Here is a 27,610-nt window from a genome sequence, read left to right as displayed (position 1 = left end):
TGCCAGGGATGTCAAGAACTTACGCACACAGAGCAAGGTGGTGATTACAGCCACCGAATATCCATGCTTCATCAGGCGAGCCCTCTCAAGGGCCAGACCATAAGACAAAAATGAGTTTGGTCCTCATGAAGGATTGTTGGAGAAAGTCCCTGTGTGAGGGGAGGCATAGGAGGCTCTCCACCAGAAGCCCCTGCATATCTGCATACCACAGGTGTCTGGGCCAATCTGGTGCCACCAGAAGGACTAATCCTCTATGGTGTTCGATCTTGCGAATGACCTTGCCCAGCAAAGGCCACAGACGGAAGGCGTGGAGTAAGTCCTCCTCTAGCCAGGTCTGGACAAGGGCATCGATCCCTTGGGAGTGCTGATCTCTTCTGTGACTGAAGAATCGGGGGACCTTCACATTGTAGATGTGTCCAGTAGGTCGATGGATGGGGTGCCCCAGCGATCTACTATGAGCTGGAAGACTCTGGTCGACAACGCCCATTCCTCTGGATCCAGACTCTCTCTGCTGAGGAAGTCTGCTCTGAGGTTGTCTTTTCCCACGATATGAGAGGCCGAGATCCCTTATAGATTTAACTCCGCCCATTCCATGGGGGGGGGGGGGTGTCAATCTCCAGAGACACTTGGTGGCTTTTGGATCCACTCTGGTGGTTGATGTAGGCTACCGTTGTTGCGTTATCCGACATCACGTGGATTGCTTATCCCTGAAGCCTGTGGTTGAATTGCAGACATGCTAATCTGACAGCTCGGGCTTCCAGGCAGTTTATGTTCCAGTGCACTTCTTCCTTGGTTCATCACCCCTGGGTTGTCAATTCCTGACAGTGGGCTCCCCCATCTTCAGAGGCTCGCATCCGTTGTGAGGACTAGCCAGTTCGGTGGGGACAAGCTTACATCCTGGCTTAAATGCACTTCCTGTAGCCACCACTGGAGCCAAGAACATACTTCCATCGGTAGGTGAAGGCAAATCAAGTAGTCTTGAGACAGTAGGTTCCAATGTGATAGCAGGGAGCGCTGGAATGGCTGCATGTGTGCCCTTGGCCATGGTACTACCTCTAGAGTTGACATCATCAGGCAGAGGACCTGGAGATAGCTCCACACCCTGGGGCGCATTGTGTTCGTTGACTGACGCACTTGGCACATCAGTTTCCTTATCCTCGAGGGAGGGAGGAAGACCTTGTCCTGCTTGGTGTCGAACCAGACTCCCAGTTACTCTAAGGACTGGGAGAGCTTGAGACTGCTCTTGTACATGTTCATGACAAGAGTTCCTGAAGAAGGGACTTGAACTTGCTGCTCATCTGGAGGCTCTCTTCCAACGACTTCGCCCATATCAGCCAGTCATTTATTTATTTATTTATTAAAGGCTTTTATATACCGACTTTCTTGATACAAATCAAATCAACTCGGTTTACATCGAACTAAGCAGTAACTATAACCAACCAGTCAACCAAAAACAATTTAGAGGAGCATAAAGTTACATTATAACAAGGATGCCTTAACTGGGAGAAGGAAAAAAAGAGAGGGAGAACGAAAATAAATTACTATATACAATGGAATATGAGAGGGAGGCGGAGAGCAGACCTCATGATGACTTGAGAATACAGTTAGAATTTGTTTATTTACATGAGTGATGGAATAGATGTAAATCAGGCTGTTGGGCTATTGGCGGGGAAGGCTCGGGAGAACAGCCAAGTCTTTAGTTTCTTTTTGAAAGTTTGTAGGCAAGTTTCCTGCCTGAGGTCCGGCGGCATGGCGTTCCAGATGGAGGGACCTGTGATAGAGAATGTCCTGTCTCTGATATTTGAGTGGTGTACAATTTTGATTGGAGGAACATGTAAAGATCCCTTGTAGGCATCCCTTAAGGGTCTGGCCGTCGAGTGCAATTTGAGAGGGTGCAAAAGATCAAGTGGGGTTTGATGGTGAATATTTTTGTGGATAATTGTTAGTGATTTATGGAGAATCCTGAAGTTCACTGGGAGCCAGTGAAGATCTTTTAGAATGGGGGAGATATGAGCTCTCCGATTAGTATTTGTTAAAATTCTCGCCGCAGCATTTTGGAGCAGCTGGAGTGGTTTTATTGTAGAAGCTGGTAGACCTTGCAAGATGGAATTGCAGTAGTCAATCTAAGTAAGGGTGCACCAGGATCCCTTCTTTCCTCAGTGCCGCCGCTACGACCACCATAATTTTGGATAATGTTCTGGGAGCAGTCGCCAGGCTGAAGGGCAATGCCCAGAACTGATAATGGCGGCCCAATACCGCAAAGTGCACGAAACGCTGGTGGTCTTGAGGGATTGGGATATGAAGATAGGTCCCCAAGAGGTCCAGGAATGTTAAGAACTTTCCCAGTTATACGGCCATTATGAAGGAGTGAAGAGTTTCCATGCAGAAATGAATTACCTGCAGATGACGACTGATGCTCTTGAGATCCAGGATGGGGCAAAATGAACCTCTTTCTTGGGTATGATGGAATAACGCCCTGTATTTTCCTGGAGTGTAGGTACTGGGGTTATAGCCCTCAAACTGAGGAGCCTTATCAATGTGGATTCCACTGCCAGATGTTTGTGCTGGGAGTGGCAAGGTGATATCATGAACATGTCCCTCGGGATGCTGCGAAATTCTAGAGCGTATCCTTCTCATATGATGTCCAGTACCCATTTGTCTGATGTGATCTCGACCCACCTCTGATAGAAGAGGGATAGTTGGCCCCTTATCTCCTCATCCCGTGGATGGATTGACCAAACTTCATTGGGACATTCGGGCCGAACCTGAGACTGAACCAGTTCTTCCTTTTGGCTGTCAGCTCCGAAAGGACCAAGACCTTTCTGAGGGCTGAGATGTCTGAAATGATGAGTTTCTGTAGGGCTGGAAGAGCAGGGAGCCCCTGGCCTGACAACTCATGGGCGAGGGGCGCTGTAACCTCTTTTTCTTATCTTCCAGTAGCCGAGGCACTGGAGATTCACCCCACTTACTGGCTAGCTTTTCCAATTCGCTTCCAAATAGAAGTGATCCCTTAAAGGGCATCTTTGTGAGGTTTACCTTAGAGGTCACATCCGCTGACCAATTTCGCAGCCATAGCTGACTTCTGGCTGCCACCACTGAGGCTACTCCTCTGGCTAAGATACGCACTAGGTCAGAGCTTGCATCTGCTAGGAAGGCCGCGGCAGGCTCCACTGTCTCTCTGGGATGCGCCCCTGGGCTATCTGCCTCTCTCGAGAAAAGCAGACACGAATGAGCCACCAGGGCACAACAGGAAGTGATTTATTTATTTATTTATTTATTGTTTTTGTTATACCGCAGTGTCATTGCTGTTGCGTCAAAGGCTTGCTTAAAGATGGACTCCAACCGTCTATCATGTGCATCCTTCAAGGCTGCTCCTCCCTCTACTGGGATAGTTGTTCGCTTTGAGACAGCACAGACCAGGACATCCACTTCTGGGAAGCACAAGCATTCTTTGGCCTCTAGGTCCAGAGGGTACTGTTATGGTTCTGAGGTGTTGGAGTGGATTCTTGGGTACTTGCGGTGATGGCCACTCCCATGGGGAGGAGACGCATGAGGAACCGCAGTACTAGGCTAGACTCGAGACATGCAAACACAGAAGATTTGTCTTTTATTGTACAGCAGAATGAGACCACCAGAGGTGGCAGTAATGAGGTGATCCAGTAATAGCAGTCCAGGGGTCCTCGGCAGAAGAGACCCATCTCAGAATGATAGATGTTAGCAGCACACGGTAGTATAGGGAGTTCCGGATGCAGGTTCCCAGTGCTGAGCTGTAGATGAGACAGACTGATAAAGGTTAGATTACTCACTAACGGGCCAATTCAGTAAAGTCCGCGGGAGAGTGAACTCTGTACATAAAAGATACACCAAGACTTTGCCCCAAAAAGCCCAGTTGTAAAATTACCTGCTATATGTCAAAATGCAAAGTAACTATCAAACTAACAAGAATTGATGGTGGCAAAAATGAGGAAGATAAGCAGCTGTAGTAAAGTGCAAGTGATTATAGCTTCTGAATATCAAAGAGATTATATAATACTATATGGATAACATATGAAAATATATCCTAGAGAAAACAATGGATGACATGAAATACAATGGATGACATGAAAAACAATGGATGACATGAAAAACAAACTGTGAGCCAAAAGTTGGTGTTAAGAATTTGGCTCAAAGTTGGTGTTAAAAATCTGGTCCTCTAGCAGCACGTTGTGAAAAAAGGTTTTTAAAAAAATGGACAAAAAAAATTAAAAATTTAGAGGAAGGTTGTTGTAATAAAAAGTAAAGATGACCCTATACCAAATTAGAGTCTGTAGTCTATCACAGACCCTTAGAGTAAGGGGCCTACATATGAAATTTCAAGTTGGCTTTGGCATTGTAAGAAACTGATATTTACCAGTTGAACCACTGTTTTTTGGAGTTGTGGATATACATTTGTGGGCAACATGCCACATTGGAAATATGGAACTAATGAAGAAACCACCAAATCCTGCAGATCTACTTCAACCACATGTCCTTCGCCCAGTGTGAGTCAATATTCTGATGATGTACCATGTCTTGTATGTACTAAAATCAGAACAACTGAGGGGGAGGAGTTAGGATAAGAACTAAGTTCAGAATCTCTAAAGAATAATGAGCAAATAAAGTCTGAGTTGCAGCGATGTAGTTCTGCACAGCAAAAAGTGATTCAGAGGACGACACAAAGGAACTTATGGCAGAGCTCCACCAGTAGCAAAGAAGAAGAGACCAGAGAACACAACCACTGCATCTCAGTAAATAGGTCTACCCCAAATACAGGAGTAGGTCCACAATATGTAGCAGCCAGTTTATCTTCTAATTCTGCTGAGACTAGCCCAGAAGCGAGGGATCATTTATCAAGCTCATACTATCTGCCTTTAAAGCACTGACAGAAAAAAACCCAGGCAGAGAAAGATTTAAAAGGAACGAAAACAAGGGGGATGTAGGCTAAGGGTGGAAAAATGGTGCTCATTGCTGCTACCCCAAGAAGTATCTCGAGTCAGGAGGGGAATTGTAGGGAGAGTCAAAAAAAAGGGGGGGGGGGGAAAGGTTGGATGACCCCCATCTACTTGTTCAACTCCTTGGAGACTTTTGCCCCTGAAAAATAATTTTCAAAATCTGGTGAAGGGAGTATATAGATAGTTCACCTTGTAGGATACTGGGCAAGATGATGCATCTGTAGCATCAAAAGAAAAGGGAAAAGAGAATGAAGAGAAGTTAAAGAAACCAATTATGCACAAGAATTTCAAAAGAACAGCACATTATATTTTGGCCAACGACACCTGAGTCAGAATATGTACCTCATCAAGTATGTTGAAATAGCAACTAGGGCTCATAGGCAATATGGGGGCTTGGCAAGGATGAATTAGGATATGAAATTCCAAAAGAAGACAACCAGTGATATATTCTTAGAAACACAGATATTGCTTTGTAGTACAAGCAAATAACACCAATGAGATAAAATGTCTTCCCATAGTCCTCCAAGTTAGGGAAATCCTTTGCTAAAGACTGCAACACATACCAGGGAAGTGTGTTTGCAGGTCCTACAACTCAGGCTATTGTATTTTGGACATAAAATACAGATTCCACAACATATGCTCCAGTTGCAAGGTCCAACATGCCCTTGCCTCCTGCACCAAGCAGATAGAAGAGCACAATTGGTTCTTCCACCTTGTCCCGAAGGCTGGCAATTGCCTAGATCCCATGACTAATTATAGTGGCCGCAAATTCACTGTGGTAAGAAAACTGTATTCAGTGCCCCTAAAATTATATAACTATTTTCAATCACTTGAGATTGGTTATTTTAAATTTTTATTGGATACCTCCCTTTTCTGATTTGTTTAGCATTACAGAGCTTCTAGAGCAGCGCTTCTCAACTGGTGTGTCGCGACAAACCAGTGTGTTGCGTGCTCCCGGTCTCTCCCGCTGCTCTTCCTTCCCTGCTGTCGTTGCCGCCGGGCTATCAGCACGTTCAAGCCCAGTGGGAACGGCAGCGGTGCTAGAAGAAGCTGTGGCACCTGCGGCTGGCCTTTCCTTCTTCCCATGCCTGCCCCCCCCCGCCCCCCAGTGACCCGGAACAGGAAGTGATACACAGTGCGGTGCGCGGGAAGGAGAAAGAGCAGTGCCGCGTGTAAAAGTAGTAGCGGCGGCAGCAGCATCAGCCCCCGAGCAATCAAAGCAGCCGGTAATCGGGAAAGGAGACAGCAGCATGAGTCTCCCGCGGCCGATGGGATTCTTCTTTCTTGGCCTGCGGGGGCTGGAGGAGGAGGCTGCTGCAGCTACCATTTGTGCTCGGGGGGGGGGGGGGAGGAAGAGGAAGTGAGTAGGAGAAAGAGAGAGAAGCAGCCAGCCAGCCTGTGTGTAGGTGAGAAAATGTATGTGTGATTGAGAGCCTGTGTGTAAGTGAGAGAATGTATTTGATTGAGAGCATGTGTGTGATTGAGAGAAATTGGTCAGAGAGCTGATGTGCGTGTATATGTAAGAGACAATGAAAGTGACTGCTCAAGGAGATGACTGATGTGTACGTGAGAATTTGAGACATTGGTAAGGGAGGTGACTGATATGTGTGTGTGAGAGAGAAAAAGCATGGAAGTGAGAAATCTGGGTATGTGAGAAAGCATGGGAGTAAGAAGCCTGGTGTTGTGGGGGTGTGTGTGAAAGAAAGCATGGCAGTGAGAAGCCTGATTATGTGAGATAGAGCATGGGAGTGGGAAGCCTGTGTGTGTGTGTGAGCATGCATGAGAGAGAGACTGGTTGGTAAGGTGACTGTGTGTTTGAGAGAAAGAGACTGGTATGTGTGAATGTGAGAGAAAGAATGTGATTCAGGGAATGAGAAGCCTTTGCACGTGGAGAGCAAGCATGGCAATGAGAGAGAGACTGGGGGTGTGTGACAGAGAGAAAGTGATTATGGGAATGAGAAGCTTGTGCATGTGACGAGAGTGAGCATGGGAGTGAGAAACCTGTGTGTGTGTGAGAGACAGCATGGGAGTGAGAAGCCTGTATATCTGTGTGTGTGTGTGAGATAGAGAGAGAGAAAGAAAGTGATTATGAGAATGAGAAGCCTGTGCATGTGGAGAGAACAAGCATGGGAGTGAGAGACTGGTGAGAGTGTGTGTGTGTGTGAGACAGAGAAAGTGATTATGAGAGTGAGAAGCCCGTATATGGAAGTAGAACACGGGAGTGGGAAGCCTGTGTGTGTGTATGACATGAGAGAAACTGTTCAGGAAGGTGACTGGTGTGTGTGTGTCAAAGACTGTTTGGGAGATGATTGGTGTGTGTGAGAGACAGAAACTGGTCATGGGAGCATGACTGGTATGGTGTGTGTGAGAGACATGGGCCCTAAGGAAGAGGAGGACCATGAGTATAGAGCTTAGCCACTACTGCTGCTTCTGGTGTGTGCTACAGCCTGCATGGAAGAGGAGTAGGAGAGCTGCTGGAGGGGGTAAGTAAAGGTGGCTTTTTAAGTTTATTTTTCTTGATTGACTGCCATTTTAATTATTTAATATTATGTGATGTGTCTGCTTTTTTGAAATATTTTATTGGTGTTTGAATAATTTTTAATAGTTTTTATGAGTTTTTAATTGTTGGATGTTATTCTGTTCATAGCTGTTTTGAAAAATGTATTCTGCTTATTAGTATAGTTTTACAATTATTTCTGTGTGGGGATCTATAGCTGCTTGCTAGTTCTGTTTTCCTAATAAGAGGTTTTTAGGGCCTGATTTAATATGTGTAGTGTTGCCTTTTCATAGATAGGGTTGCTCCTGTTTAGAGTATATTCCATAATACAGGTGTAACTGTGTGCGGATTAGTTTATGTGCATTACTACAGATCCTGGGAGTATGTTAGGTCAGTTCTGTGTCTGTTACCGAGATGAGATATTTTACTAGTATGTAAGCATTTGTATCAGTCTTATTTGTTGTGTGTTCTCAAGGGGACATGCTTTGGTGGTAAACTGCTGTCTTTTCATAAGTAAGGCTATTGAGCCTGGAAGTAGAAGGAGTTTGAGTTGCTGTTACTGAGATGACACCAGAATCAGAATATCTTTTTTGAAGGGTGAGTTGTATGGGGAATGTCATAATTCTGCTTTACATCCATTATTGTGGGTCAGGAGGGTTCCTGTGGATGCAAACTGTACTTTTACATCTAGCCCCATGATGATTATGGGTCAGTGTGTCATGCATGTGAGAACCATCTGTCAGGTGTGTCCAGACAGAAAAAAGGTTGAGAACCACTGCTCTAGAGCAAGAGATCAGGCTGGAACTGGAACCCTTATCTTCTGCTTTGCACACAGGAAGCCCAAGTTAATCAGTTTACTTCTATTACTGACTATAGCACTGAGCAGAAGCTCTCTCCACTATCAACAGATACAAAGATTTAACATGAACATACTTCAATTCCTTTACTGATGTTGCTTTCACATTTTCTCCCAGCACTTCCTCTGTCAGTTCGCTGCAGAGTACCTCACTGAGCTGTGTAATTAGCAACTCTCTCTCTTTCCTCAGTCTAAGGGCAAGATGTAAAGAGAAGAAAAGATCATGGTCTGTAGTTTTATGTGATTCTGCACAATGATATAAAACATGATCAATGCTACACAATGTCTTTCTTAACATGTTCATATTTTTAAAAAATGATAAATATCCAAGCAAACAGATTAGTAATCAAACTATTGTATATTATTCTTCAGATAAATGTCAGCACTTATGTTGCCTCTAAGTATTTAGCACAGACATTAAACTGATCATGCAGTGCTGAGTACATTAATGAGACAAAATGTTTTGGTCTTCTAGGAAAGAACTATTAATTCACCATATTAGTGCATTTTGATACCTGTATAAATAAGGAAGAGTGGCAATTTTGGCTTATCTCTGATAATTCTTTTTCTGTTAGTTCTCCCAACCTGTATAGATGAAGAGTTTAATCTCCTATTTATGCTTGCAAAAACCAGTATCATCATTCTTACCTCAAGAGATTTCAAGACCTATACTGAAGACTGCATGATATCCTTAAGAGTAAATACTGAATAGAAGGCACAGTCACAGCAGTTATCCAAGATGTTATTTTTACTCCTCAGCTTCCAAAGCATCTCAGGCTTGAGTAAATACTTGGAGAAATAAAAAATCATTGTTTTCTTCAACAATAGTGGAGTTGTCTAGGGCAGGGGTGCTCAAACCAGTCCTACGGCCCCCCCAAGCCAATCGGGTTTTCAAGATACCCCTAATGAAAATGCACAAATTAATCTGCATGCGCTGCTTCCTGTGTATGCAAATATTTCTCATGCATATTCATTAGGAATATCCTGAAAACCCAAATGGCTGGGGGACCCATAGGACCGGTTTGAGCACCTCTGGTCTAATGGTTAGAAAAGCAGTCTGTGAGCCAGGGAAGCCAGGATTCAAATCCTGCTACTCACGTCACCCTCCATTGCCTCAGGTACAAACTTAGGGGCATATTTACTAAAGTTTTTCTCCCATTCTGTGTCTATGGAAAAAATGCTTAGTAAATAGGATCCTTAGATTGTAAGTCCTCTGAGGAAAAAAAATAACGAAAACAGGAAGAGCAAAAGAAAATTATTATTTACCTGCTAATTTTCGTTCCTGTAGTACCATGGATCAGTCCAGACAGTGGGTTATGTCCCCAATCCAGCAGATGGAGTCAGCACAAGCTTTGAGGGGGCGTATCCATATATACTACTACCCCCTCTGCAGGAGTTCAGTATCGAGTATATCAAAGCCCGAGTAGAAACCCCCGAAGGATCAAGTTTGTGGAAACAGATAATGAAAACAACTGTAACCGCAACAAGTAACTGCAAACATCCTACCAACTTGTAGGTAGCTGTGAAAAACAGCGAAAAGAAACAACTGTGAAGACACAGAACACTGCGAGCAAGAAGTAGCGCAGAGCTGAGCAGGATCAAGAACCCAAACGCGGTGGGCGTCTGGACTGATCCATGGTACTACAGGAACGAAAATTAGCAGGTAAATAATAATTTTCTTTTCCCTGTACGTACCTGGATCAGTCCAGACAGTGGGATGTACCCAAGCTTCCCTAAATCGGGTGGGGTCCTGCGAGGCCTGCTCGGAGAACCTGCTCGCCAAAGTGTCCAGAGACCGAAGAGGCGAGGTGCAGACGATAGTGCCTCGAGAACGTGTGTAACGATTTCCAGGTGGCTGCCCTACAAATTTCCTGCGAGGATACCGAGCGAACCTCCGCCCAGGAAGCCGCCTGAGAACGTGTAGAATGCGCTACGATTCCGGGTGGCGGAGTCCGACCCGCCCCAATGTAAGAAGCAGCAATGCCGGCCTTCAGCCATCTGGCAATGGTAGTCTTCGAGGCCTGAGACCCCTTCTTAGGACCGGCCCAGAGTACAAAGAGATGGTCAGAGGTTCGGAACTCATTTGTAGCCTCCAGATAGAGGCGCAGAGTGCGCTTGACATTCAAGAGACGGAGAGACTTCGGCTCTGAGGAAAAGAAGGACAGCAACTCCACCGTCTGGTTCACATGGAATGCAGAAAACCACCTTCGGAAGGAAGGAGGGAACGGTGCGAAGCGAAACTCCAGAATCGGAGAAACGGAGATAGGGCTCTCTACACAACAGAGCCTGCATCTCCGAGATGCGTCGAGCGGAACAGATGGTCACAAGAAATACAGTCTTGAGAGTGAGATCTTTTATCGTTGCGCTGCGCAGCGGCTCGAACGGTGGTCCCGACAGGGAGCAAAGCACAAGGTTAAGACTCCAGGAGGGACAAGGGTCCCATAACGGAGGACGCATATGCTTGACACCCTTGAGAAAACGAGCAATGTCAGGATGCTGTAGAAGAGAGCCCCCATCGCTCAACAGCGAACCAAGGGCGGCCACCTGAACCCGTAGTGAATTATAGGTGAGCCCTTTTTCCACCCCCGCCTGTAGAAACTGAAGGATCTGAGGTACAGAAGCCTTAGCGGGTCTCGTGGCCTGGGTGGTACACCACAGCTCGAACACCTTCCAGACTCGAACATAGGCCGATGTCTTTCGTGCCCGCAATAGCGTGGATCCTACCGCCTCCAGGTAGCCCCGACGCCGGAGGCGGCGCCTCTCAAAAGCCAGGCTGCAAGACAGAAGAATTCTGCCTGCTCGAAAAATACCGGGCCCCTGATGTAGGAGCTGGGGGAGGTGCCCCAGCCTGATTGGCCTGTCGATCACCAGCTGTAGCAGGTCCGCAAACCAGGGTCGCCTGGGCCATTCTGGGGTGACGAAAACCACGGTCCCCTGATGGCTTTCTATTCTGCGGAGCATCCTGCCCACCAGGGGCCATGGTGGAAAAGAAAGATATGGCGGCCACGGGAGGACCAGGGCATCCACTCCCTCCGCGCTCTCTCCGGCGACTGAAGAAGTGTGGAGCCTTGGCGTTGAGAGCGGACGCCATCAGATCCAAGTGGGGGGCCCCCCACCGATGGACGAGAAGTTGCATTGCTTTGTCGGAGAGAGACCACTCTCCGGGTCCAGCAGTTGACGACTGAGGAAGTCCGCCTGGACGTTGTCCACACCGGCGACGTGCGAGGCCGCTAGCCGGACGAGATGACGCTCCGCCCATTGCATCAGCAGCGCCGCCTCGAGCGCGACCTGCGGGCTGCACGTGCCTCCTTGTCGGTTGATGTAGACCAGGGTGGTAGCGTTGTCCGATAGGATTCTGACTTCTCGGTTCCGAAGAAGCGGGAGGAAATGTCGCAGAGCTAGCCGGACCGCTCTGGTTTCCAGACGGTTGATTGACCACTTCGCCTCCACCGTGGACCACGTCCCCTGCGTGGCGCTTCGATCGCAGACTGCACCCCAGCCTGCTAGACTGGCATAGGTGGTCACCACCACCCAATTTGGCAGATCGAGGGACATGCCACGGGCCAGGTTCGGCGGATCCAACCACCAGCCCAGACTGTCCCTGGCATTCTGTGGGAGCGGGAGAATCATCTGATAGTCCTGCAATACTGGTTTCCAACGGGAGAAGAGCGCCCACTGTAAGATCCTGAGGTGCGCGAAAGCCCAAGGTACAAGGTCGATGGTGGACCCCATCACTCCCAGGAGTTGCAGGTAGTCCCAGGAGGTGGGCTCTGGTAACGCAGAGAACCGTCGTGTGTGATCCCGCAAGGATTGAGCTTTGTCCTGGCGCAGAAAAACTTTGCCCAGTAGGGTGTCGAAAGTTGCCCCCAAAAAAAAAACCCAAGCGTTGCGAGGGCATGAGGGAGCTCTTGGAGAAGTTCACTACCCATCCCAGGGAATGTAGAAACCGTACTACTCGAGTCACCGCTGAGCGTCCATGATCGAATGACTTCGCCCGGAGGAGCCAATCGTCCAGATAAGGATGAACCAGGATGCCCTCCTTCCGGAGAGCTGCCGCCACAACTACCATGATCTTGGTGAAGGTGTGCAGCGCCGGCGCCAATCCAAACGCGAGAGCCGTGAACTGAAAATGCTGGTCCAGAATTTTGAAACGAAGGAAACTGTGGTGGTCCGGGCGGATGGGAATGTGCAGGTAGGCCTCCGTTAAGTCCAGGGAGGCGAGGAACTCCCCCCGATGCACCGCCGCAATCACTGACCGGAGCGTTTCCATGCGGAACCGAACGACTCGAAGGGATTTGTTGACTTCCTTGAGGACTAGGATAGGCCGGAAGGAACCGTCCTTCTTTGGTACGACGAAATAGATGGAATAGTGGCCCGAGCCCACCTCTCCAAAGGGCACGGGCGCAGTAGCGCCTATCTCCCGGAGTCTGTCCAGAGTCAGCTGCACCGCTCCTCTCTTGAGGTCCGAGCCACAGGGGGAAAAGATGAACCTTCCCTGCGGGGGGCGGACAAATTCCAATGCGTAGCCGTGTTTTATGGTATCCAGGACCCACTGGTCCGAGGTGATCCGTGCCCACTCCGCTTAGAAATACGTTAGTCGGTCCCCAATCCTGGGGACAGGGGAGTGGGCGAGACTGGCATCATTGTGAAGACTTGGTATAGGGGTTCCGGGAGTAGTGCGTGCGGGCCGATGCCCGCGGAAGGCGCGCAACCAGGGCTGAGACCTGGGGGCGGATGGCCGGGAGCCCGTCTGTCTGTAGCCCCTGTAGCGCCGTTGCGCTCTGGCTCTGGTCCGAGAAGAAGAAAACGCTCTGGATGGTCGAAACCTATCCTCCGGCAGCCGATGAACAGCGTTCTCCCCCAGGGACTTGATGATCTGGTCCAAATCCTCCCCGAAGAGGAACTTGCCCCTGAAGGGAAGAGAGCCCAGACTGGACTTAGAGGACGTATCAGACGCCCAATTGCGTAGCCACAGTAGTCGTCGTGCTGCCACTACCGAAACCATGGATCTTGTGAGGACCCGAAAAAGGTCGTACGAGGCATCCGCCCCATACGCCACTGCGGCTTCTAGCCGATCTGCCTGGGCAGCCTCATCGGACGGCAGGTTCTGAGACGTGAGGAGTTGTTGCACCCAAAGGAGACTAGCCCGCTGGGCAAGCGAACTGCACATCACCGCCCGCATACCCAGAGCGGAGACCTCGAAAACCCGCTTAAGGAAAACTTCCAACTTACGATCCTGTGTGTCCCGCAACGCCGCACCTCCCGTCACTGGGATAGTCGTCCTCTTCGTGACCGCCGACACTGCGGAGTCCACCTTTGGGACCTTGATGAGGTCCAGAAAATCTTCGGGGAGCGGGTACAGCTTTTCCATAGCCCGGCTGCTCTTCAGGGAGGCCTCCGGGGTGTCCCATTCCCTGGTGAGAAGTTGTAAAAACGAGTCATGAATGGGAAAAGCCCGAGCCCTCAGCCGGAGTGCCACCAGGACAGGATCTCCCTTCCTTGAAGAAGTGATGACAGCGGGGAGCTACTGGGGCAGGCGGGGTCTGGTGGCGGATCCAAATCTAATTCTTGGATGATCTGCGGGATGAGGTCGTCCAGCTCTTCCCTCTGGAAGAGGCGTAGGGTACGCGGATCATCCCCCTCCTGTGTGCCGTCCCCTTGTCCCCCGTCCGGGAGGTCAAGTCCATGTCCCGCTGGGTCTGGCACCGCCCCCACTGTCGCGGGCGTGGATCGGACCCGGGTAGGAAGGCGGGAGGTCCCCACTCCCGGAGGGTCGGGGGGGCCGGCGTCGAGGGCGACATCCGAGGGATCTTAGGAGGGGGGGGGGGGTCCCACAGGTGCTTCCAGCCCCTGCAGATAAGCGGTATGCATGAGCAGGATAAACTCCGGAGAGAACCCCGGCCTGCTCGGGTGCGCTTCGGGGGCGGCGTGGTTCCTGCTCCCTGGCTCTGGGTGCTTGGTTCCTGCACCAAAATCGGGGGAACACCCCCGCTGGTAGAGTCCTCCAGGGATCCGTTCTCCCTCGTGGCCTCCAGGGATCCGTTCCCCCTCGTGGCCTGCGCCTCAGGGCGCTCAGAATGTAAAATGGCCGCCGTTCCCGCCAAAAATGGCGGAGTGGCCGGCCCGCACCGCCCGGGCAAAAAAGAGAAATCAGTCAGGGACTGTGAGGTACCTTCCCCCCCGGGAAGGCATCGTGCACAGATGCCCTCCCGGGAAATCCGGGACCCCGGGTCTCCGCAGGCCGCACAGCGGGACGGCCGCGGCATCGGGATCGCTGCAGGAGAAAAGAAAAAGCCACGGGGGGGGCCACGCGCACAAAGGCGCCGCTGCGGGGGGGCCCGGTCGGCCCGCACTGCCCGCTGTCTGAAAATAGAGGAGGGTGCCGCGGGGGGGCCTTCCTGGCCACACGACCCGCCCCAGACATCTTTCCCTAAATGACTCAGCAGCCCATGAGGAGCTGTAAAATGGCCGCGGGTGAGGGAGTAAAGAGCGAAGAGGCCGGCTCCACCGGCTTTCGCGGGCACCGGGGGCTGAGCTGTAAAGGAAAAAACTACAAAGGAAAAACAAACTTACCCCTGGCTGCAACGAGAAATAAACAGCAAGGCCGCAGAGAAGAGACAAGGAAGATAAGCCACTCCCCAGAAGTTGAAAGAACTCTGCCTTTTTTTTTTTTTTTTAAACTTAATACAAACTTGATACAAACTTGATCCACAGAAAAAGACAACAACAAGCCATAATCAAGCAAGAAAGTGAAGGAAAAGGAGGGGAAGCCTGATTCCCCTACTCGCATCTGCTGGAGTCAGAAGATACTGAACTCCTGCAGAGGGGGTAGTAGTATATATGGATACGCCCCCTCAAAGCTTGTGCTGACTCCATCTGCTGGATTGGGGACATAACCCACTGTCTGGACTGATCCAGGTACGTACAGGGAAAAAAAAATTTCCACAAGACTAAAACAAAGTGAGCTCAGTTACACCATGAGGCTTACAGCTCTGCGGAAAAGAAGAGGCTGTGGAGGGACCCCTTGTGGACCATGATATAGGGCATGCTAGGAATGCTCAGTGTGCCTAGTAAACGTTCTAGAAACTTTGATATAAGTTTTTCGCATCGGGGCTTCATCTGATGTCATTCCAGTGTGAGGACTACTATGCTGCTTGTCCTAGGAGAAATATATGTAGCATTCACTATTTTGTTTATCATACTTATTTTCAGTTTATTTTGAAGAACATGATATGCGATGCCTGGGAATTATTACCTGGCTTCTTCAATCTTGCACCTCTCCTCTTCTAGCCTTCTCCTTTCCTCAACTGCCTGTTCCGTGACCAAATGACCCAGAATTTCTTCTATAATTGAGGCTAGAAGTTCTTCCGATAAAGTGATCGAAACACTACAAAAATCAGAAATGTTAGCTTCTCCCAAGAGATCTCCTTGATTTATGAAACATATCCACATGTTGCTGTGATTTGATGAAAATTCTATAATCAAGGCCCTGTCCTCCTTCCAGAGGATTCTAAACATTGCGGCCATTTCCTCAATCCAGTCAAAATCCTAGCATCATAATTCTGTTTTCATTTTGCAGGAAATAACAGCATTAGAGCCATGGCCTCATTTTAAGTGAGATCCCAGCCTCTGGGCCTTGTTCTCATTCAGGAACTAAGTCATATGTGATTGATGCACTTATAATGAGATCACATCTCTGGCAAGCACTAAGAAGCAAAGCCTTGCTCACATCCAGTTGTACCTTTTAGCAGCTAAGATGTAAGCTGCTCCAGTTCTGCTGATCTCTCCATATTGCTCCTTCAGTGTCTCCTGCATGATCTCTTCCACCAATGCATCGATATCCTACAATAATAATAGTATTAGAATAAGGAAGAGAGGAGAGTTGTTGTAAGGGAAAAAAAGACTAATACTACAAGCAACATCATTGTTGCTGCAGACACCATATCTCTAAACTTGGGGTATGCCCTGTTCCTGTTTTATTGCACCCAGTCCTGGGATGAAATCTATTCATAGAAAGCATCCTAAGTACCAGTCTTCTCCCTGCAGGCCACAACTACATTTGGGGAAGGCAATTTTCAAAAGCCATTTACCTGTCCAACGGGCCAATACAGTAAAGCGCGACCGTGGTTACCCGGTTTTTAACCCGCTTTGGACGCACGTTTTGGACGCGTAAGGCGTACCCGCGATTCAGTATTGGCTTTTACACGTCCTTACCGCTTGCCGAAAAGGACGCATATCCCTTTCCACCCGCCGCACGCATATGACATGTTAATGATCGGATTAGGTATTCCCTCCGATACAGTAACGTGCGCCCAAATTATCGCCCTGTTAGCCACCTTATTTACCACGTCTTTAACCTGAATATTTACCGCCTACCCTGTCCCTGGCGTTAGTGTGGTGGTCAGTCAGCTTCGTACCGGACAGCGCCATGGACAACATGTATATACTGGCTCTGGCGTTATTTTTCATTCGGTTGAGAAGCAGAATGAGAAATGCTCGAAATGCTTGGCAGATTGGAGAGGCGAACAGGGGAGCCCAGCAGCAAGGAGAACCCATCCGACCGGAGAACCAAGCAGCAAGAACGGAGAACCCAGCAGCAAGACCGGAGGAGGTATGTGTTCTGTTTTGGTTCAACTGTACCATCCATCTCTGGGCGTGTCTGAGGCTCTGGACATGGACGCCTCTACGGACACCGGAGAGATGGGCGTCCGCTAGGTGTCCTGAGGCTCCGGGGTCCAGCGGAGACATGGACGCCCATATGGACGCCCTATATGGACGCCCATATGGACGCCCTATATGGACGCCCATATGGACGCCCTATATGGACGCCCATATGGACGCCCTATATGGACGCCCATACTGACGCCCTATATGGATGCCCATACTGACGCCCTATATGGATGCCCATACTGACGCCCATACGCGGTGTCCGTTAATGGACCTTCCCGCCTGTATCTGGGCGTCCATGATCGGAGGCCCCGCTGCCTTAAGCGCCTGGCCGGACGTCCAAGCCGCAACCTTGGACTTCCGGCCGGGCTCTCAAGGCAGAGGGGTCTGTAGAAAAGAACCATCCACTTACCTGGTGGAATGACATTTCAAATGACATTTGTAATGACATTTGAAATGATAGGTACCAGCGCACCCTGGATACTGTATAGGCGCTGCATACTGCTCTATACAGTAAAATGGATTGCGAACGCCTACCGCTTCATTGACATGCTTTGGACGCCACTTGGATTTGAGTCTAATTTGAATACTGAATCAAGCGGTATGTGAACCAAAATATGCGCGCGGCAAACGAGCAGGCGCCCGGCACTGCCACACTGTTTCTTACGCGTCCTTACTGTATCGGCCCGTAAATTTTCTATTTAAAATCTATCGACCCCCTTACCAGGGTAATTGCACATCATTACTTATACCCCAATTAAGTGAAGGCATATTCGGGAGAAGGGTTAGGTAATCATGTGCATAGTTTTGCATTTTCCAAACTATATGTGGTTCTCCTCAGAATAAGTACCTGCATAAAAAGCAAGTGCAAATGGCTGTAGGTATTTTTTCCCATAACAAAGTATGCTCTGATTTTCTCTTTGAAAACTAATGCAAAACCCACAGGTAAAATTATAAAATTACCCCCAATTTTCAAAACAGAGTTAATGACTAGTTTACTTCTATAGTGAGTTTATCATTAACTACTCAGTGCATAACTATTGGTTCTTTTGCATCATTTTCATTTTCCAGTAATGCAGAGGCCACAGGGTTGCTGTGCAATAAATGTCTCTGGCAACTACAAGAGGCATCTCCCCAACCCAGTGGTGGCCAACCTGTGATGAGCACTATCTCATTCACTCCGCGTGGGACGTGCATTAAATAAGCACTAATCTCCCTATTGCATTAGGGGGTGGATTAGTGCCTATTTAACCCGCGTCCGACTGCAGGTTTTACAGTGCGCTCGGCTGAGCGCACTGTATTGCATCGGCCCCTTTGTGATTTGAAATGCTAGGGAAGGGAGGAAAGCAGGGATCAGGGTTCCCAGAGGAATGACAGATAAACGTGTCAGTGATAGTATTTCTACAGAATTGGTAAACCTACCACACTCCTGGAAACCCTACCAACTGCCACTCTCTCAGGACAGGTGCAAGGGTATTAGTGCCCTATGTGGACCTTATAACCCTGCACCTCCTTCTCCACACGCAGTTAAAAATTATGCATTTATTTTAAAATGTCTTATTAACCACTTCCCAAACCAAAAAGGAGATTTTACATGAAAAAGGGCAAAGTAAGTCTTATGAGATACAAATATCACTTATAACATATATATTATATTTTCATGCACTGCCATGGAGCCCAACTGGAAAACCCTGCAAAACAAATACAAGAACCCATAAGTATTAGACCTACTGTAAAGCATTCTGGGCGTAGGCTAGGTCGTCAGATAACCAGGAGAACACTGAATTAAGATTACAATGTAGTAAGCTTCCCATACCAAAACAGCACTAAATGCCAGTATCAACCCCACCTATGAAAAGTCAACAGTGCAAATATTACAACAGGTCCTATAACATCAATACATCTCCTATTAAGAAAACGAAACAAGCCTGGCTGCTACAGATCTCTACAGAGAAACTACATGCTAGCAGAATACATCACTTCAGTCACACATTGAGAACACAGGTAAACATTAGCTAAATAGAACAGACTATAAAGTGTAAACAGAAACAGGCAGACAAAAACTGAACTGAAAACTGCAACAAGCCAGGCTCTGTATGCAGTACAATAATGGAAAAACAATTACCACCATTCCTGGTTAAACATAAAAATATAATCAAGAAATATAAAATATCAACCATACCAATATAAAGAATAATGTTAAATCAGATGATGAATAATGTCCAATAATTAAAAATGCATACAAAAATTTAAAAAATTTACCAAACACCAATAAAATATTTCAAAACTGCAGACACATCAAATACTGTAACATCCAATTATTTAAAACTAATAGGGATTTAAAAAAATCCTCCACTCTCCATACCTGGGAAAGGAAAATTGGTTCTTACCTGCTAATTTTCGTTCCTGTAGTACCAAGAATCAGTCCAGACCGCTGGGGTTGTGTCTCCCTTCCAGCAGAGAGAGTCAGAGAAAAAAAACTGAAAAGGCACCCCCTTAACCTGGTGTGCCACCTGCGATCCCTCAGTATAAACGATATCAAAGCAGAATAACCAATAAAGGAGAACAAATCCCCAAAAATAACAACCAGTGGCTACAATAATACGCGCGGTAAAATAAACAAACCGTACAGCCGCATAACATATCAATCAAGAAGATTCCTTCCCCTGCCTGTAAAGAACACTGCCGAGGTAAGAAGGAAGAAAACAAAAAAAAAAATCAGACTCTCCAAAAATCCCAAGGGCGGGCATCTGGACTGATCCTTGGTACTACAGGAATGAAAATTAGCAGGTAAGAACCAATTTTCCTTTCCCTGTACGTACCAGGATCAGTCCAGACCGCTGGGATGTACCAGAGCTGCCCTAATTGGGGTGGGATCTGGAGAGTCCCGCACGAAGAACACTGCTGCCAAAACAGTCGACCTCTGGATCCCGGACATCCACACGATAATGTTTCGCAAAAGTATGCAAAGATTTCCAAATGGCTGCTCTACAAATCTCCTGCGGCGAGACCGACTGGCTCTCTGTCCAAGAGGCCGCTTGAGATCTGGTAGAGTACGCTTTCAAGCCTTCTGGTATGGCACGCCCTGCGCAAAGATAAGTGGAGGAAATTGGCCTCCTTCAACCACCTAGCAACCGTAGCTTTGGATGCCTTGTGTCCCCGTCTAGGACCAGTCAATAAGACAAACAAATGATCCGATAATCGAAAAGCATTGGTCACCTCTAGATAGCGAAGGAGTACCCGGCGCACATCCAGCTTATGCAGATCCTTATCCGTCGCAGAAGTCGGATCCAAATTCGGGAAGGCCGGTAACTCTATTGTCTGATTGACATGAAAAACAGATACCACCTTGGGCAAGGAGGGAACGGTCCGCAGCAAAACTCCAGAATCCGAAATACGAAGATACGGATCCCGACACGACAAAGCTTGAAGCTCTGAAATTCGCCATGCGGGGGTAATGGCTACCAAAAAAACCAGTCTTGAGTGTCAAATCCTTCAATGTAGCCCGCCGGAGGGGCTCAAAAGGAAGACCACATAAGCCCTTGAGAACTAAATTCAAGCTCCAGGCAAGACAAATTTGTTGTACCGGCGGGCGCAAATGCTTGGCCCCCTTCAAAAAACAGGACACATCTGGATGAGCTGCCAGTGAAAAGCCATCAATCTTGCCCCGCAGGCAACCCAGTGCCGCGACCTGCACCCAGAGAGAACTGCAAGCTAGACCTTTCTTCAGTCCCTCCTGCAGGAAGGATAGGATGTGTGCCACCGAAGCTAGACGCGGGGGACGTTCAAACCTTGGCACCAAGAGTCGAAAACTCTCCAAAGATGAATATAGGCCAACTCATGGATGATTTCCGTGCTTGCAAGAGGGTAGAAATAACCGAATCTGAATATCCCCTCTTCCTCAATTGCCTCCTCTCATAAGCCAGGCCGCTAGACAAAAGCAATCCGCTCGATTGAAAAATACTGGACCTTGTCGAAGGAGATTCGGAAGGTGGGTGAGACGCACCGGACCGTCGATCACCAACAAGATCAGATCCGCAAACCACGGCCTTCGGGGCCACTCTGGGGCTACAAGAATGACAGACTCCACGTGGTTCTCTATCCGACGCACGATCTTGCCCACTAGTGGCCAAGGTGGAAACACATACAGCAGTACGCTGCGAGGCCACGGAAGGACGAGAGCATCCACTCCTTCCGACCCGTGGTCTCTCCGACTGAAAAACTGGGGTGCCTTTACATTTGTCCAAGTTGCCATCAGATCGAGGTGTGGAACCCCCCAACGACAAGTGATTAGCCGGAAAGCTGCGGACAATTCCCACTCGCCGGGATCTAGATGCTGGCGGCTGAGAAAGTGTGCCTGCACATTGTCCACCCCGGCTATATGCAAGGCTGCCAACCGGACCAGATGTCGCTCTGTCCATGTCATGAGCCTTTCGGCCTCCCAGGCCACCGACCGGCTCCTGGTTTTCCCTTAGCGGTTGATGTAGGCTACCGTTGTCGCGTTGTCTGACAAGACTCGCACCGCACACTGAGCTACCAGAGGGAGAAAAACACGTAACGCCAGGTGTACCACCCTGGTTTCCAATCGATTGATTGACCACATCGCCTGATAACTTGTCCAACCACCCTGAGTGGATTGTGACTGGCAAACCGCTCCCCAACCAGTGAGGCTGGCATCCGTCGGGGCTATTACCCACTGCAGGTATCTCCAGGTCCATCCCCTGTAACAAGTGGGCCGGAATCAACCATCAATCAAGACTGGACCTGGTTGGTTCCATCAGTGGCAAAGGAAGGCGAAACTCCTCCGATTTCGGATCCCACCGAGAAAGCAATGCGCGTTGTAATGGTCTCATATGCGCCCACGCCCAGGGAACCACTTCCAGAGTAGACGCCATGGAACCAAATACCTGCAAATAATCCCATACTATGGGCAGGGGTAAGGACATGAGCCGACGGATCTGCACCACTAACTTGAGCCTCCTCTCCTGAGTGAGGAAGACCTTGCCTACCAAGATGTCGAAGCGTGCTCCCAGGAAGTTGAGAACCTGAGATGGTACCAACTGGCTCTTGGCAAAGTTGACCACCCAACCAAGGGACTGCTGGAGTAGAACCTTGCTCCCTGCTTCCCGACAGAGGCTCTCCGATTTGGCCCGGATGAGCCAATCGTCCAGGTATGGGTGAACCAAGATCCCCTCCTGCCGAAGGGACGCTGCTACGACTACCATTACCTTGGTGAAGACCCGAGGCGCTGTCGCTAAGCCGAACGGAAGAGTTTGGAACTGATAATGCTCCCCCAGGACCATGAACTGGAGAAACCGCTGATGGCGCTCGCGTATCCCGATGTGAAGATACGCCTCGGTCAGATCCAAAGAGGCCAAATATTCTCCTGAGTGGACGGCCGCAATGACCGACCGTAGAGTCTCCAGGTGAAATCGGGGAACCCGAAGTGCTCGGCTGACTGCCTTGAGATCCAATATTGGCCGGAAGGACCCCTCCTTCTTCGGGACTACGAAATAGATGGAGTACCTGCCGGCCCTGCGCTCTTATGGAGGGACCAGAACAATAGCCGCCAGGGATTTCAAGCGACTCAGGGTTTGCCCGACTACCTCTTGCTTGGTCAGAGAGCCAGCGGGAGAAATCAGAAAAAGATCCCTTAACGGGCGGGCAAAATCCAACTCGTATCCGTGGGCGATGATATTGAGGACCCATTGGTTCGACGTGATCCTGACCCACTCCTTGAGAAACAGGGAGAGATGACCTCCCACCACTGGAACCGGGGAGAGGGTCGGAACACCTTCATTGGGACTGCTTACCTCCGATGGCCCCTTGAGAACCTCCCCCCCCGAAATGGCCTCCGACCACGAAAGGAAGTAGGCCAAGACTGAGCTCTCTGAGTCTGTTGTCGGGCGGGAAAAGCAGGTGGCCGCAACTGCCGAAATCTGCGCTGTCCTCGGAAACGGTAATGCGCTGCCCCAAAGGGCCTGGAAGACTTAGGCTTGTTTTCTGGCAATTTATACACCTTATTCTCCCCAAGAGACTTAATAAGGGCGTCAAGTTCCTCCCCAAACAACAATTTTCCCTTAAAAAGAAGATTGCCCAACTGAGTTTTGGAAGAAACGTCCGCGGACCACTTCCGGAGCCAGAGAAGCCATCTAGCCGAAACTGCAGTGACCATGTTGCATGAAGATGCCCGCAACAGATCATATAATGCATCCGCTGTGTAAGCTACCACGGACTCCATCCTATTTGCCTAATCTGCTTCCTCTGGCAGCAACACCTGTGATGTGAGCATTTGCTGGACCCACCCGAGGGTCTCTCGCTGCATGAGGCTACTGCAGACCGCCGCTCTAACACAGAGCGCTGACACCTCAAAAATGCGCTTGAGGAGGACTTCTAGCCGCCTATCCTGTAGGTCCTTAAGAGCCGTCGCTCCCGTAACAGGAATGGTGGTCCGCATGGTGACTGCAGTAACCGATGTGTCCACCTTGGGCATCCTGAGGATATCCAAGGCTTCCTCGGGTATCTCCCGTCCCACCCGCAGGGTCGCGTCCGGAGATTCCCACTCCCGAATGACCAACTGCTTAAGCACTGGGTGGAAAGGAAAAGTTTGGACAGGGCACGCAGCCCCGAGAGTACTGGTTTCCCCTTAACTGGCTCCGAACTGGGGACTGGTGCCACCACTTCCAGTTCCTCCAGGACATAGGGGATCAAGGGATCCAACTCCTCCTGGCGAAACAGCCGAGAAACCCGGGGGTTATCCCCCTCTACTAGAGCAGACTCATCAACACCCCCATCTAGGTTTTGGAGGAGAGGATCCAGAAAAGATCCCAAGGGAGCAGGATCCGGAGCCCCTCCAGGGGCCAAAAGGGCATCCAGAGATGTGTCCCACCGCGCAATCTTCGCAGGAGGGGGCTGCTCATCCTGCTGATAAGCTTCCGCCTCCAAAAAAGCCTTAAGCATAAGTAAAATAAATTTTGAAGAAAAAACTGACTGGCCCTTTAAGGGATCCGATAGGTGAGGAGGAGGACCGGGCTCCCCGAGGAGGTGGGCCCCGGATCGCGCGGTCGAACGGGACTCAGACTGGGAGGAGAAATCGGAGAATCCTCTCCCCCAGTCGGCAGGCAGGGCTCCGACAAAACGGCAACCGTTCCCACGCACGCCGGTGACGGACGCCGTTCCGCGCCGCGTGGTAAAATGGGCCCAAACTCTCCCCCGGACGAGCCCTCCCTCTTGGGGAGGCAGCGGGTGCAAACCCCATCCCGCGAGAGGCGCAACCCCGCCTCCCACATGCTGAGCACGATAGCCCTCGTGGCATCCCCGGGGGGGGAGGTTTCCAAACAGCGCGGTAGGAAAGAAAAAGGAAGAACTTAAAACACCCTGCCAATTTGCGGCCTTCCGGAGCTTTGGGAACGCTGCAGCACCCAAGGAAACTCGTCTCGGGGTCCGAGGGGAGGGACCGGCCCACCAGTTAATCCCTCTCCAGAGAGAGACAGCCCTCCGGGAACAAGGCTTTTAGAGCTGCCAGCCCTTGCCTTACCTCCACCTGCTGAGTGAAAAGCCTGGGAAAATAAAATCGCAATGAGGTTTTTTTTTTTTTTTTTTTGGTGAAGCCAAAGGTGTTAACTAAAGCATCCAGAGCCTTAGAACTCTGTGTAAAAAAAAAAAAAAAAAAAAGGATGACAAATCAGGACCGCAGGTTCTGTCAACCCTTCTGCTGAGAGTCAGAGAAAATACTGAGGGATCGCAGGTGGCACACCAGGTTTAAACCTCATCACAGTATTTTTTCGCTATGTTTAAAAACAATACGTTACATCACCCATCTATTCTTTTTAAAATCTCTACTTAACCACTTATAGGGCTCCAAATTACTTACAATTTCACTTGTAATTTCCGTTTCAAATGAATGGCGCCTTCATTCTGTCATCCGGCGTCTTTTCTCTTTCCTGGCTTTTAAACTCCCCCGGGCCTGTCACACTTTTCCTAATCAAAGCGAGGCTGCCAGCACCCTTGGATGCTACCAAAATTTGCGTTTGTCTTCACCGATCGTCTGTTTGTATGATTCACTTTACTTGACGGTCATATCACCATATTCTCTTAACTGAACTGTTTATTTGATCAACCTATGTGAATATTCTGTTCTCATAGACGAAATCCCATTTCAAATAATGTAAATTTTCTTTTTTGTTTGTGCGGACCTGATGGAGGCCTACTTAATGATTTGCTGTATCCCAGATAGCTACTGCCCTATCTATGCGGGACCTGACAGACAACCGGTCCCGAGCGGCACAAAACAACGCATGCAGAAGGTGCTCCTGGGATTTCCATTCCAGTTTTGTTTCCACATTTGTAATTTGTGGTCTTTTATTCTATATTTGATTAAGGCAGGTCTGTCTGTATTCTGTGTGTATGTGACTGAGATGAGATACTTTACTAGAGGTTTGTATCAGCCTTATTTGTTGTATTTTCTCAATATTATATTGCACTGGTGGTGAACTGTTGCCTTTTCATAGGTAGGGCTATTGCTGTTTCATTTCTTAGAGTTAGTGCTGCTGAGGTATGGGGGGGGGGGGGAGGTTTGATAGGCAGGTACAGAAAGGGGTTTGTTTGTAATATTTTACAATGCACCTGGTAGTAGAGGGAGTTTGTGATGCTGTTACTATGATGACTCCAGAATCAGAATATCTTTTTTGTATGGTGACTTGACGGGGAAATGTCTTAGTTCTTCTCTGCACCCATTGTTAGGAAGCAGAGGACTCCTGCGGATGCAGAGCATATGCTTATGCTAAGTCCCATGATGGTCATGTGTTCAGCGTGTCATGCATGTGAGCATCACCTCTCAGTTGTGAACTGATAGAATAAAAGCTGAGAAGCACTGGTCTAAAATATATACCACATTTTCATCAAAGTTGATTTTGTGGCCCCGAAACACATCCAAGATCTCTGCCTCTGTGGGAACAGGGTTTGGTTCCAGATCAGATAAGGACACTCTCCCCTACAGTGACTATAAGAACATAAGACTTGCCATACTGGGTCAAACTAAAGGTCCATCAAGCCCAGTATCCTGTTTCCAACAGTGGCTAAGCCAGGTCAGAAGTACCTGGCAGGATCCCTAGGAGTAGATAGATTCCAAGCTGCTTATTCCAAGAATAAGCAGTGAATTTCTGCAACTTTTACCTTAATAATGGTTAATAGACTTTTCCCTCCAGGAATTTGTCCAAACCTTTTTTTTAAATGCAGCTACATTAATAGCTTTCACCACATCCTCTGGCAACAAATTTCAGAGCTTAATTATGCGTTGATTAAAAAAATATATTTTCTCTTATTGGTTTTCAATATATTACCTAGCAACTTCATTGTGTGTCCTCTAGAGTTTGTACTGTTTGAAAGCGTAAACAACTGATTATTTATTCATTCCATTCCACTCATTTTATAGACCTCTATCATATCTCCCCTCAACAGTCTCTTCTCCAAGCTGAAGAGGCCTAACCTCATTATATGGGAATTATTCCACCCCCTTTATCATTTTGATCGCCCTTCTCTGTACCTTTTCTAATTCTGCTATATAGTTTTTGAAATGTGATGACCAGAACAGCACACAATACTCAAGATGAAGTCACACTATGGAGGGATACGGAAGCATTATAATATTATTCTCCATTCCTTTCCTAATAATCCCTAGCATTCTATTTGCTATCTTGGCTGCTGCTGGACACTGAGCAGAAGATTTCAATGTATTATCCACTATGATGCCTAGATCTCTTTCTTGGGTTGTAGCACCTAATATGGAACCTAACATTGTGTAACTATAGCATGGGTTATTTTTCCCTATATGCATCACCTTGCACTTATCCACATTAAATTTCATCTGCCATTTGGATGCCCAATTTTCCAGTCTCACAAGGTCTTCCTGCAATTTATCACAATCTGCTTGTGATTTAACTACTCTGAACAATTTTGTGTCATCTGTAAATTTGATTATCTCACTCATCGTATTTCTTTCCAGATCATTTATAAATATATTGAAAAGTAAGGGTCCCAATACAGATCCCTGAGGCACTCCACTGTCCACTCTCTTCCACTGAGAAAATTGTCCATTTAATCCTACTCTCTGTTTCCTGTCTTTTAGCCAGTTTGCAATCCACGAAAGGACATCGCCACCTATCCCATGACTTTTTACTTTTCCTAGAAGCCTCTCATGAGGAACTTTGTCAAATGCCTTCTGAAAATCCAAGTATACTACATCTACTGGTTCACCTTTATCCACGTGTTTATTAACTCCTTCAAAAAAGTGAAGCAGATTTGTGAGGCAAGATTTGCCCTGGGTAAAGCCATGATGACTTTTTTCCATTAAACCATGTCTTTCTATATGTTCTGTGTTTTTGATGTTTGGAACACTTTCCACTATTTTTCCTGACACTGAATTCAGGCTAACAGGTCTGTAGTTTCCCGGATCGCCCCTGGAGCCCTTTTTAAATATTGGGGTTACATTTGCTATCCTCCAGTCTTCAGGTACAATGGATGATTTTAATGATAGGTTACAAATTTTTACTAATAGGTCTGAAATTTCTTTTGTTAGTTCCTTCAGAACTCTGGGGTGTATACCATCCGGTCCAGGTGATT

General features: G+C 48.3%; 1 protein-coding gene across 3 annotated transcripts in view; it reads right to left on the bottom strand.

Moving 5' to 3' along the window:
* Positions 1-27,610, bottom strand: part of MCM3AP (minichromosome maintenance complex component 3 associated protein) — a 248,152-nt gene that overhangs the window by 93,832 nt on the left and 126,710 nt on the right. For all 3 annotated transcript variants that reach the window (XM_029606724.1, XM_029606728.1, XM_029606727.1), the window contains exons 14-16: positions 16,065-16,165; positions 15,579-15,710; positions 8,401-8,514 (exon numbers count right to left, since the gene is read on the bottom strand). In XM_029606724.1, the coding sequence (XP_029462584.1) occupies positions 8,401-8,514; positions 15,579-15,710; positions 16,065-16,165 (347 nt within the window). The remainder of the gene's footprint in view (positions 1-8,400; positions 8,515-15,578; positions 15,711-16,064; positions 16,166-27,610) is intronic.

The sequence above is a fragment of the Rhinatrema bivittatum genome, chromosome 6 (assembly GCF_901001135.1).
Source record: "Rhinatrema bivittatum chromosome 6, aRhiBiv1.1, whole genome shotgun sequence".
In the NCBI taxonomy this organism is placed as follows: Eukaryota; Metazoa; Chordata; class Amphibia; order Gymnophiona; family Rhinatrematidae; genus Rhinatrema; species Rhinatrema bivittatum.
Note: the sequence above shows the minus strand (reverse complement) of the source record. Positions and strands in the feature narration are given on the sequence as shown.